Below are 12,066 nucleotides of genomic sequence, written 5' to 3'. Positions count from 1 at the left end.
GCTCGAGGGCAGAATCCTGGGGTGGATTCAGACCTCCTCATCTTGGCACAGCGTTGTGGAGGCCCAGGACAGCTTTGAATTGTGTCCTGAATTGTTTTCAGAACACCTGTCAGAAGATCCTCCGTTTACTATCTATTCCTTTTCATCTCCTAACAGCAGGGGCTTGGATCACAGCCGCAGCAGCACACGGCTTCAGAATGCCTATCATTAGGGCTGGGCGGGGGGGGGGGGGTTGCTGCCGCAGAGAATCACTCTTCATCGCAGTCCTAGTCTCGTAGGGAGCACCTCATCGGTAAATAAGAGTGCGAGATGGTTTGGGCAGCTCCAGATCTATTGGAAACGGCACCTGTCAGAGCTGCCAGTCAAGTGGATTTCTATTCCCAGCTACCCTGATATGAAAAGCTTTCAGAGTCTCTCTCCTGAAGTAAATCAGGACCAGAATAGAATGTGCATGCATGTTTTTAGAAGCAATATTGATTTCTCTCTTTCTCTCTTGGCTCTGTACAGATACTGGGAGTCCCAACGGAGGAAACTTGGCCCGGAGTTTCGAAGCTTCGCCACTACCGGCCAGGTAAGAGCAGACAGGCTGCTACTTCAAAGTGCAGACAGTCCGGGAATACTAATTGAGACTGCTTTTTGCGAGAGTAAATCCATCATTGCTTCCTAAAGTCGACAACACTTAAAGAGCTCTTGGGTTCCCCCTCTGAAAAAGTTCTAAACTGGTTTTCCCCAGAAGGGATGTTATGTCATGCTGTTGGCCCTATAACCGTTTTTTTTTCCTCTTCCCAAGGGGAGGCAGCAACCCTGGTTTCCCAAGTTCCTGCTTCCTACTCCACTGCCTGTCCAGCTTCCTTCCTGCCACAGCCCTTCCCCTGGAGGCCTTTTTCCCATAGTTCATACCTCCAATGGATTCTGTCTCTCCCGTTCCTTTTGGGAAAGGCTAGCCTTCAGTTGGAGTGCCACACATCACACACAGCAGCAGTGTGGGACTGCACAAGGGAGGGAGGCCAGGGTACACATTGGCAGGCTGGACACATTGCCTGCCCTTCCATAGGCTGTGCAGCTGTTTTATTAGGTTCTATCCAAGCACACACAGTAGGGTCACTATCCTCCAGGCGGGACGTGAAGTTCTCCCAGAATCCTGACTGATCCCCTGGTTACAAAAATTAGTCCCCCTGGAGGACAGGGCAGCTTGGGAGGACAGATTCCATGGCATCTCATCTAGGGTTGCCAGGTCTGAACTTAGGACAAGCTGGTGGGGGACTTTACTGGGGTGTTCCGGGAGAGTGACCGCCCCAAACGCAACATGCCCACCTCACTCAGAAGTGACGTGGCCACATCAGTGATGTCAGGGGCAACGCTCTGGTTTTTGGGCAAAACTCTATGGTTTAAAGTTAATTCTACCACAGAGTTTTGCCCCAAAACCAGAGCATCACCCCCCCCCCCCATATCACTGATGTGCCCACATCATTTCAAGGTGAGGTGGGCACATCGCATTTGGGGTGGTCATTCTCCCCTGCTGGCCTGCTGGCTTGTGCCAGGGGGAGAGTGCCAGAAACCAGGGGCTCCCCTGCACACTGGAGAGACCTTTCCTCCCCTGTGTAGACTGGGTGAGAATTCTGTGTCCCGGACTGCCCTTTTTAGACACGCCTATAATGATACGGACTGCTGAGTTGCAATGAACGAAGAACCGCCATCTCTAACACCATTTAAACTGGCAGATTCAGCGCCAGAACAGCTATTACTGCCAGATATATATATAATGTAATGTAAAATTAAGTATTTTAACTGAATTAACGGGTTTTTATATGTGTAATTTTAATTGCTAATCTAATGTTTTACTATTTATGTTAATATATTACTTACTGTTAGCCGCCCTGAGCCGCTTTGCGGGGAGGGCGGGGTAGAAATAAAATTTATTATTATTATTATTATTATTATTATTATTATTATTATTATTATTATTATTATTATTATTATTATTATTATTATTATTCAAAGGGACAGTTGCGTCTTGTTTTGACATGGTGGGCAGATTGAGAAGTATCCTCTGAAAAGCAGGCTTTCTTTCCCCCTTCCCTTCCTTTCCCCTTTGTTTGATATTTTCTCTTGGGATACCTTTCAGACATATCCCCGTGTCAGAGCGGACGGGGCAGCGGGAATGACAGGCACCATTTCTCAGCCTCTCAGCAGGCCCGTTCTCTGTGAAAGCAATATAAAGTGAAATATTAAAAACCCTGAAATGCGAAATCCATCCATCTGCCCGCCAGCCAATGTGCCTTGCTTTCGCTTGGAAAGATGGAGAGGGGATAAGATCTGTCTGAAAACCAGAAGAGACAAGAAAGGACATTTGGGCGGGGTGGGGTGGGGGGACATTTTTAGTCAGAGGCTTACAGATTTAACAGAGCATAGTAACGTCTTTTCAAAGAAGTGGGTGTTTCTCTCTGCCTTGCTCCGAACAGCCTTCTTTTGGCTCCAGGGCTTGAGCACTAAACATCTCCTATTTTCACATGCTGGCCGTGATTGGCTAAACAATCGCCCTGCGCTTGCATGGTAAAGGTCTGGCATCTTCCTCGCACAATTAGCTGAGACTCATTAATCAAACTGGTGTGAAGTGAGAACGTGCTGCTTTCTCCCTGCTCACAACCCATTTCCTGCCTTCCTCCCGTTTTAAACAGAATCAGGGAGATGTGCGCTATGGTGCCAGACAGAAGAGACAGCATAACCTTTAGGGAACTCAAATCACATTTTTTTAAAAAAATCATGCAATGTGGAGATATTGCTAGCAATATTCGCTCTAAGCGGTGGAGTCTTGTGAGCAAAAATTCTACTTTGTGCCCTGCTAGCGTTACAGTTGTGAACTGCTGACAAAATTAGTTTGCTCTGGGGCCATTTTTCCTGAGCTGAGACAAAAATGTGTGAGCTGGAGGCTAAAAAAATCTGTGAGCTGGCTCACACTAACTCAGCTTAGAGGGAACAATGATTGCTAGGGGGCGAAGAAGGATTTATCACCAACTTTTATTACAATCGAACAATCAACCGACAGCAGTTTACCAGCACGATTTGCATACAAATGTAAGATTACTATACAAAGATTAAAATTCGCAACCTGATAGGTGTGATTAATTTTATGTAAAAATTATTAAATGGTTTGGGATAGCTGCTGTTTTATGGGGCGAAGCCTCAGCACAGAATTTGGCCACTTTAGAGGTGGTCTCATTGGATCGATCTGCAGGGGGGAAGATATGTGCAGAATTTATCTGGTCTTCTTGGGAAGTTAGATAGAACCAGGCCTCAGATTCAGCAGGAGCTCACAGGAGCACAGCCCCTGAACCTTTCTGAGGGTTCCTCCTCCTCCTCCCCACCTACCTTGTCCATTGAATAGTAGGCGCAGCTGCATAACAATCCCTGGATTAGGAGAGCGAGCAGCCAGCCAGCCACCAGGAGCTTTGCCACGCCCCCAGCAGCCTCATTAACCCTGGAGAAGCCCACAGCACCCTTTCTCCACTTCTTATGTGATTTTGGTGGGTGGTGGGTGGCTAACTGGTGTTTTGACTGGGGGGGCAGTCCAGGAGAACCCCAGGTGAGTGAGGCCTTCTTGGGCTGGCTGGATCTCTAGCCAGCGCAAGCAGGCCTCACTCGCCCTGGGGTCTCCTTTCTTGCATCGGGTTGCTTTCAGCTGGGTGGGGGGGTGGCATATGCTACTGAGTTACGCTAATGAGCTCCACCACCTGTTTTTCTACAGAATGACTCCTGGATAGAACATGGGTGAGGTATAGGCTTCCCAATCCCCAGGTCCCAGTGGGGGATCCCCCCGGTTTTATAGGCTTCCCCCCTCCCCCAGCCAGCTGGCTGGCGGGGGAAGCCCCGCCCCCACAGTCATTATGCACCTCCATGAACAATTCCCATAGGGAATGATGGGGAATTGATCCACGGGTGTCGGGGGCTCTGGGGCGGCTGGTTTTTGAGGTAGAGGTGCCAAATTTTCAGTATAGCATCTAGTGCCTCTCCCCAAAATACCTCCCAAGTTTCAAAAGGATTGGACCAGAGGGTCCAATTCTATGAGCCCCAAAATAAGGCGCCCCTATCCTTCATTATTTCCTATGGAAGGAAGGCATTTTAAAAGGCGCACTGTCCCTTTAAATGTGATGGCCAGAACTCCCTTGGAGTTCAATTATGCTTGTCACATCCTTGTTCTTGCTCCACATTGCTCCACCCCCAATGTCTCCTGGCTCCACCCCCAAAGTCCCCAGATATTTCTGCAATTGGACTTGGCAACCCTAGTGAGGTATGTGGAACAAATGTCCTTGTAAAAAAAGGCAGTATAACAACACATGTTTCACTGTTTCGACTGCGTTCCAGTTGGCGGGGACACAGACGCTGAGAGTAGGGAATGTGTTGCTATCTCCCTTCCAGTAGCGCTGAGGGCAGGCGATTAAAGCAGGCCAAGATGAAAGCTCTGTGGTATTGGGGGAATTCTAGAGTGTAAAGATGGTTCACCTGCATGAAATTTTGGCTGTGATTCTCTGCTGTCGGACAGAGATGTGCCAGAGCTTGATCATCTTGAAGAGCTGCATTCCAGATTCATTGTTTAAGTATTTCCTTAGCTCCCAAGAACCCCAGATGGAATATTGCTAAGGGAAAGAATCCGTAAAGCCGTTATTTATTCCCAACTGCATCTACCCAACCTGAGTGGTAGCTATCCGAAAGAATTACGGTAATGGTGGTCAGTCCAGTTGGGTTGAAGAATCGCCAGTGACCTTTGCTGGCAGAAATTACGGCTGTATTTCATTATTTCTTTTGAAAGCCACCAATATACGCTACAGCAGGGGCAATCTTGATTTTATAAAAAAGATCGTTTCAGAGATTACCTGTGCTGTTCTGCAGTAGAAGGGTCCAGTTATCACCTTAGAGATCAACATTATTTTCTGGCTATAAGCTTTTGAGGAGGTTGGCAAACCTACCAACAGCTCTATAAAGTACTGGGTTTGATGCATCAGGAGACTCGTTACATAGTGATCAAAGCTCTTTATTAGTGATACAGCATGTTGTTCAGTCGCTCAGTCGATTCTGACTCTTTGCAACCCCATGGACCAAGTCATGCCAGGCCCTCCGGTCTTCCACCATCCTCTGAAGTCTGCTCAAATTCCTGTTAGTTACATCAGTAACGCTGTCCAGCCATCTCCTCTTTTGCCGTCCCCTTCTTCTTTTGCCTTCTGTCTTTCCCAGCATCAGGGTCTTCTCCAGTGAGTGCTCCCTTCTCATTTGGGGGCCAAAGTATCTGACCTTCCAGGGAACAGTCTGGGTTGATTTCCCTTGGGACTGACTGATTTGATCTTCTTGCAGTCGAAGGGACTCTCAAGAGTGTTCTCCAGCACTACAGCTCAAAAGCATCTAATCTTCTGAGCTCAGCCTTCCTTATGGTCCAACTCTCACAGCCATACATTAGTACTGGGAATACCATCGCTTTGGGTATATGGACTTTTGTTGGCAGGGTGATGTCTTTGCTTTTTAGTACACTGCCCAGGTTCACCATACGGGGCTGTGGAGAAACGCCATCTTAGTTGGGAGGGAACATGAAACTGCTAAGCAGGCTTTGGGGCCTAGCCCTCCTTTCATTCCCCCCTCCCTTCCAGAGCCAAACCAACAACTCTAGGGGGAAAGCCTCCTAGAGCAGCAGGAAGTTCTTTTGTTCTTGGTATGTGAGTTAGGCAGGAAGAGAAGCAGTCCTCAACTGGCGCTCAAAGGAGGAGGTTGTGAGCATGGGGGCTCCTGACTGTGGGATAGGCCTACAGAGGAAAAGGAGGCCCCCAGGCAGTCAGACCAAGTAAGTCACCCTCAAGGCAGGGCAACTTTAGACCAGGGACAGTAGGATGCGTTTATAACCACCTTTTCTTTGCCATGCTGTTTGCTGTGCAGGTGCTGTGCTGTGTTAACCTTTTACATGCAACTGTTTTCGTTGTGCTTTTCTTTTCTTTTCTTTTCTTTTTCTCTTTTAAATAAATATTTTTGCTGTTTTGAATGCTGGCAGTCAAACTCTGTACCACATAGATCCCGACCGTTTAGACCACGCTGCTTTATGAAGGGGGCCCCGGGGAAGGGGGAAGGCATGCAGTTGGATAAGGTGCCAATCCTCCAGGGGTTCCCCAAAGAAGTGCTGAGGTCTCTGTGATACCCAAGTACAGGGTGGCAGAGGACCTTGAGGCCTGGCCTCATAGCTGGAGAGGGGGATTGGGAGTCCTGTTCCTCTCAATCTGAACCCCTAGACTGAGCAGGTGGTGGCAGCGAGCCCAAGTGGCCGGAGGATAAATAGCTCCCTCCAGGAGTTGGCGAATCAATAGGGAGTTGACGGGACCGGGTCTGAAGGCAGAATCGGGCCGGTTCCGTCACAGGGGCCAACTATATACAACTCAGCTTCCCACACTAGAACATCATTGGACCATTTGAACCAGCAGGGGGCTTGCTATAGGTCCAGGAAGGTGAAGTGTAGACTCCTCCCTCCCATTGTTCCAGTGTCCCCAAGCTCAGTCCTAGAGGCTCCAATGAGCCAGGCAGGAACTAGCGACCTGCATCTATCCAATGAATCACATACACAACAAGCTCACTGAATGTTGTGGGCATGAGTGGGCATTTTGTGTTGCCATTTGCTAGCGGCGTCAAAGGCACTGTTCACAAACACATTCTGTGCATATCTTGGAACGGTCGTTACACCAACTCGCACGAGTTTGTTGGGTTTTTTAAAATCACATTTCCGCGGTCACAAAATATTTGGGGTTTTTTCCCAAGCAAACCCTGTGAAAATGCTATAACACTTTTGTCCTGGGTCCTGTTCGGATGCACCGAAGGTGTGGCAGATGCCCACTTATTGTTCTTTGAACTGGATGGCTGGGAAGGTCCTGAGTGCTTGCCAGGAAAGGAAGGCTGTAAAGATGTAGTGATGCTCCGTTTAAAGGTCAGACTGGAAATAAATTAATGTGAAGCAGCAGAAGAGATTAGGAAGGCTAATCTGGTCTCTAGGATCTAATCTTCTGTTCCTAATTGCATGGGGCATTTAGAATCATAGCATCATAGAGTTGGAAGGGAGCTCCAGAGTCATCTAGTCCAACCCCCTGCACAATGCAGGAAACCCACAAACAGGAATCCAAACAAATTAGCACGTGGCTACCTTAAAAAATTGGGAATATGTGGTCCAAAGTGGATATAAGGATGTAAGAAGAGCCATGCTGAATTGATCAAAGGCCCATCAAGTCCAGGACCGATTCTCCACTTGCAGTTGCTCCGTCCCAGGCTTCTGTTTTCCCCAGCTCAAGTGATCAATTTACCGCCATTTGGTACACAGGCACATTTTGATCTGCGGCTCCCTCCAATTTCCCTCATGGCTTCCTGCTCTTGTTTTTTGGAGATCTGGAAGCCGCGAGGGGAATCAAAGGGAGACGCGGATCAAAATGAGCCTGTGCAGCAACTAGTGGAGGATTCATCGCTTGAGCTGGGGAAAGCAGAAGCTTGGGGACGGAGCAACGGCTAGTGAGTCCATGCTTCTGCTCACACAGCAGCCAACCAGAACATTATCAGGGAACATGTGGCTGCCAGTGATCTGCCACCTCTAGGATAGACTACTGTAATTTGCTGTATGTGGGCCTACACTTGTGCCTGAGCTGGAAGCTCCAACTGATCCAGAATGCAGCTACGCAGGTCTGTATAGGGACCCCCCCCCCCAAGATGGCACACATTCAAACCTGCACAAGCTGCACTAGCTTCCAGTGGAGCACCAGGTCAGGTTCAAGGTTGGGGTATTAAGCCCTTAGTGGTCAGGGACCCACATAACCTTGGGGCCATCTTTCTCTAAACATCCCCGGAAGAGCACTGCACTCTAGTAATAAGAACCTCCTGGTGGTTCCTGACCTGAGAGAGATCCGACTGTCCTCAACTAGAGCCAGGGCCTTTTTGGTCCTGGCACCCTCCAGGTGGAATTCTCTGCAGGAGCTGTTACCTGGCATGTAAGAGCAGAGATGTTCCACCAGGCATATGGTTGAGGGCAGCAATGGGACAACACTAAATCTGGCACTCTCTTACACCCCCCTTCTGTAACCCTCCCCTGATTTTTCCATTAGCTGGAAGTATATGTTGCACTGTTAGGGTTGCCAAGTCCCCCGTGGCCTCTGGCAGGGGACTGTTTTATGGTACCATAAAGTTTTCCTCCCAAATTTCTAGAGCGTCCGGGAAAATCAGAATTTCCTGGACGCTCCTAGAGTGGCAGGCGCATGATGTTGCTGGTGCGATGACATCAGTTCTAAATGATGTCATTGCACCGGCGATGTTGGGGGAGGATTCCCCCACCAGCCCAATGTGGACCGGCGGGTTGGGAACCTCCAGAGCGGGAGAACCCCCGCCTAGCCTGGGAACTTGGTAGCCCTATGCACTGTTGATATTTTTAGGGTTTTATTGCTGGTTTTTATTTAATTAAAATTAATTATTATATCTCTTTTTGTTGTAAGCTGCCCTACTAAATAAAAAATTATAGGCATTTGTACACTTAGTTGAAGACAAGACTGCACTGACCTGGGCTGTAATAAAATATGATTGCACTTGTCTACTGCTCTGTTCCGTAGTTTTCCAAAGCCACTGGTTTTAGCAGCATTGCTGATGCAGAGCTACGCTTTTTGTCCACCCCAAACAGGGCAGCCGCTACCATGGGGAGCAGCAGCACGGCTGTCTGTCACCCAGATGAAGCCTACCAGGTTCCAGTCCAGAGCTTTTCTTTGAACTGTGATCAAAGCGTCCACATACAAACTACATTTCCCCAGTGGACTCAAACAGCCAACCGTGCCATCATCCATCACGGGCCCTTCAGATGTCCTCAGGTTGTTTTGGAAGCTGATAACTGGAGCCTAAGCAGCTTCCCCACCTCCCCCTTCCACTGCAGTCTTTTGTGCCCTTGAAGTGATGCTCCTGTGAGTCAGTGCCCCCTCCCAGGAACAGGGGAGGGCATAAGTTGGGGGTCCACAGTGGGAGATGGGAATAGGCAGGGGTGGAATTCTAGCAGGAGCTCCTTTGCATATTAGGCCACACCCTCCCGATATAGCCAATCCTCCAAGAGCTTACAAAAAAAAAGCCTTGTAAGCTCATGGAGGATTGGCTACATCAGGAGGGTGTGGCCTAATATGCAAAGGAGCTCCTGCTAGAATTCCGCCCCTGGGAATAGGTATAGGCAGAAACTGATGCTGGGCCAAATGGAACAACGAATAAGGAGCCAAGTCTTTGGCAACAGCCTGAAGTCTATTGTGAGATGTGCATCAAAGGTATGGTGGCAGCTTCAAAGAGTGTACTAATTCTGTGATGTATCTTAGCATATAGTTCTGGTGAATGCTGTGGTTACCTGATGCCAGGGCTTTATTTTGTAGCAGGAACTCCTTTGCATATCAGGCCACACACCCCTGATGTAGCCAGTCCTCCAAGAGCTTACAGTCCTCCAAGAGCCCTGTACGAAGAGTCCTGCAAGCTCTTGAAAGATTGGCTACATCAGGGGTGTGGGGCCTAATATGCAAAGGAGCTCCTGTTAAAAAAAAAGCCCTGGTGGTCTCCTTCCCAAATACTGACTAGGGCTCACTTTGCTTAGCTCCCAAGACTTGACAAGATTGTGCTGGCCTGGGCTATCATACAAATACCACCCTTTGGGGGTGAGCCAGGAGTAAGGTTGTGACAAGCATAATTGAAGTCCTGGCCATCACATGAAGAAGAAGAAGAAGAAGAAGAAGAAGAAGAAGAAGAAGAAGAAGAAGAAGAAGAAGAAGAAGAAGAAGAAGAAGAAGAAGAAGAAGAAGAAGAAGAAGAAGAAGATTTATACTCCGCCCTTCTCTTTGAATCAAAGCGGCTTACAATCTCCTATATCTTCTGCCCTCACAACAGACACCCTGTGAGGTGGGTGGGGCTGAGAGGGCTCTCACAGCAGCTGCCCTTTCAAGGACAACCTCTGCCAGAGCTACGGCTGACCCAAGGCCATTCCAGCAGGTGCAAGTGGAGGAGTGGGGAATCAAACCCGGTTCTCCCAGATAAGAGTCCATGCACTTAACCACTACACCAAACTGGTGTACACCTTTTAAATGCCTTCCTGCCACTGGAAATAATGAAGGATAGGGGAACCTTATTTTGGTGCTCATAGAATTGGACCCTCTGGTCCAATCCTTTTGAAATCTAGAAGGTGTTTTGAGGAGAGGCACTGGATGCTGTGGTGAAAATTTGGAGCCTCTAACATAAAAAACAGCCCCCTCCAGATCCCCAGATACCTGAGGATCTGTTCTCCATTATTCCCTATGGCAGGGGTGGCCAACGGTAGCTCTCCAGATGTTTTTTGCCTACAACTCCCATCAGCCCCAGCCATTGGCCATGCTGGCTGGGGCTACTGGGAGTTGTAGGCAAAAAAACATCTGGAGAGCTACTGTTGGCCACCCCTGCCCTATGGGAATCGGTCTCCATATGGAACAATGGAATGCCCGGCAGACATTTCCCTCCACCCCACCCCACCTTGCTTTCCGATGACCCTGAAGCAGGGGGAGGCGCTTCAAACCGGGGGATCCCCTGCCCCCACCTGGTCTGAAAATTTTGCTCCCAGTAAAGGAATTGGAATTTAAAATCAAGTTTTTTGTGAGAGCACTGTTTATTGAACTTCTGAAGATAAGAAATTGACAAGAGGCTTAGCATACAGGGAGCTGTTGCTCATTCCTTCCCACCTGGGGATCAGCAACTCTAGTGGAAGGGTCTTGTTCCAGGGAACTCTGCAGGGGGGGGGGGCTTTCTGATTACTTAGTAAATAAATCGATAATGGCAGACTAACTTTCCTGAAAGATGGTTCGCTCACCACTCAGTATCACACCCTCCAGTACACACAGCAGCCTGCTTGTAGCCCAGGATTCGTATTCCCCATCTGAGTTGATGCCAAGACTTAGGTGAAAACGGGGTGTGTGTTAAGCACTGTCAAGTCGCTCCTGTGAATAAATGTCCTCCAAAGCATCCTATCATCCACAGCCTTGCTCAGGTCTTGCAGTCTGAGGGCCGTGGCGGCCTTGGTTGAGTTGGTCCATCCCGTGTTGGGTCTTCCTCTTTTCCTGCTGCCTTCCACTTTTCCTAGCACTGAGGTGGCCAAACTTGCTTAACATAAGGCGGTGGCTGCGGGGAGACAGCGGAAGGTGGGGGTGGGTGCAGGGAGGCAGCCGTGGGTGCAAGGAGGTGGTGGCAGCCACTGGGAGGCATTGGACGGCGGAGGCAGCCACCAGAAGGCGTTAGAAGTCAGCGGCAGGTGCAGGGAGGTGGCAGTGGCGGCCACTGGGAGGCAGTGGCAGGTGGCAGCGGCAGCCACGGGGAGGCGACGGAAGTCGACGGTGGGTGCAGGGAGGTGCAGCAGCAGCCACTGGGAAGCAGCAGAAGGCAGCGGCCGCCAGGAGAGGGGGCTCCTCATGGTGCCCCTAGGCCGAGTTGCGCCTGAGGTGGCCGCCTACATGGCCTACTCCCATGCCCCGGCTCTGCATAAGAGACACATAGAATAAATGTCAGGTATTTGAGAGGCGCAAGACATGAACACCAGGTGTTTGAGAGCCGCAAGACAGGAAGGCAGGCAGACAGGCAAATAGATGGGAGGAGGGAGAGAGAAGTGGAAAGAAAGCAACTTTAACTTTACTAAGCTGCCAGCTGGCTTGGCTTGGAGAAGTGATTTAAAGAGAGAAATGCCTTCTCCAAGGTGGCTGACAGAGCAGTGGGGGCTTCAAGAGCCGCACAATATGTGTGAAAGAGCCACATGTGACTCCCAAGCCACAGGTTGGCCACCCCTGGCCTAGCATGATTGCCTCTTGCAGTGGCTCTTGTCATCTCATAATGTAACTAAAGATAGTCTCAGTTTATTCATTTTTGTTTCTAGGGTGAGCTCAGGCTTGATTTGCTCTAGAATTTATTTATCTTTTAGGCCAGGGATGTCAAACATGCGGTCCGGGGGTCAAATCAGGCTCCCGGAGGGCTTCTATCAGCCCCCCCCCCCGAGAAACTGGCTGTCATCTGCTTCCTTTTCCCTCCTCTTGC

At 49.3% G+C, this 12,066-nt stretch overlaps 1 protein-coding gene across 1 annotated transcript in view; it reads left to right on the top strand.

The window, feature by feature from the left end:
• CDK15 (cyclin dependent kinase 15) overlaps positions 1 to 12,066 on the top strand; it is an 83,246-nt gene that overhangs the window by 31,983 nt on the left and 39,197 nt on the right. Inside the window, exon 10 of the mRNA XM_060257037.1 lies at positions 508 to 571. Coding sequence (XP_060113020.1) covers positions 508 to 571 — 64 coding nt within the window. The remainder of the gene's footprint in view (positions 1 to 507; positions 572 to 12,066) is intronic.

This window comes from Heteronotia binoei, chromosome 16 (assembly GCF_032191835.1).
Source record: "Heteronotia binoei isolate CCM8104 ecotype False Entrance Well chromosome 16, APGP_CSIRO_Hbin_v1, whole genome shotgun sequence".
Classification (NCBI taxonomy): domain Eukaryota; kingdom Metazoa; phylum Chordata; class Lepidosauria; order Squamata; family Gekkonidae; genus Heteronotia; species Heteronotia binoei.
Note: the sequence above shows the minus strand (reverse complement) of the source record. Positions and strands in the feature narration are given on the sequence as shown.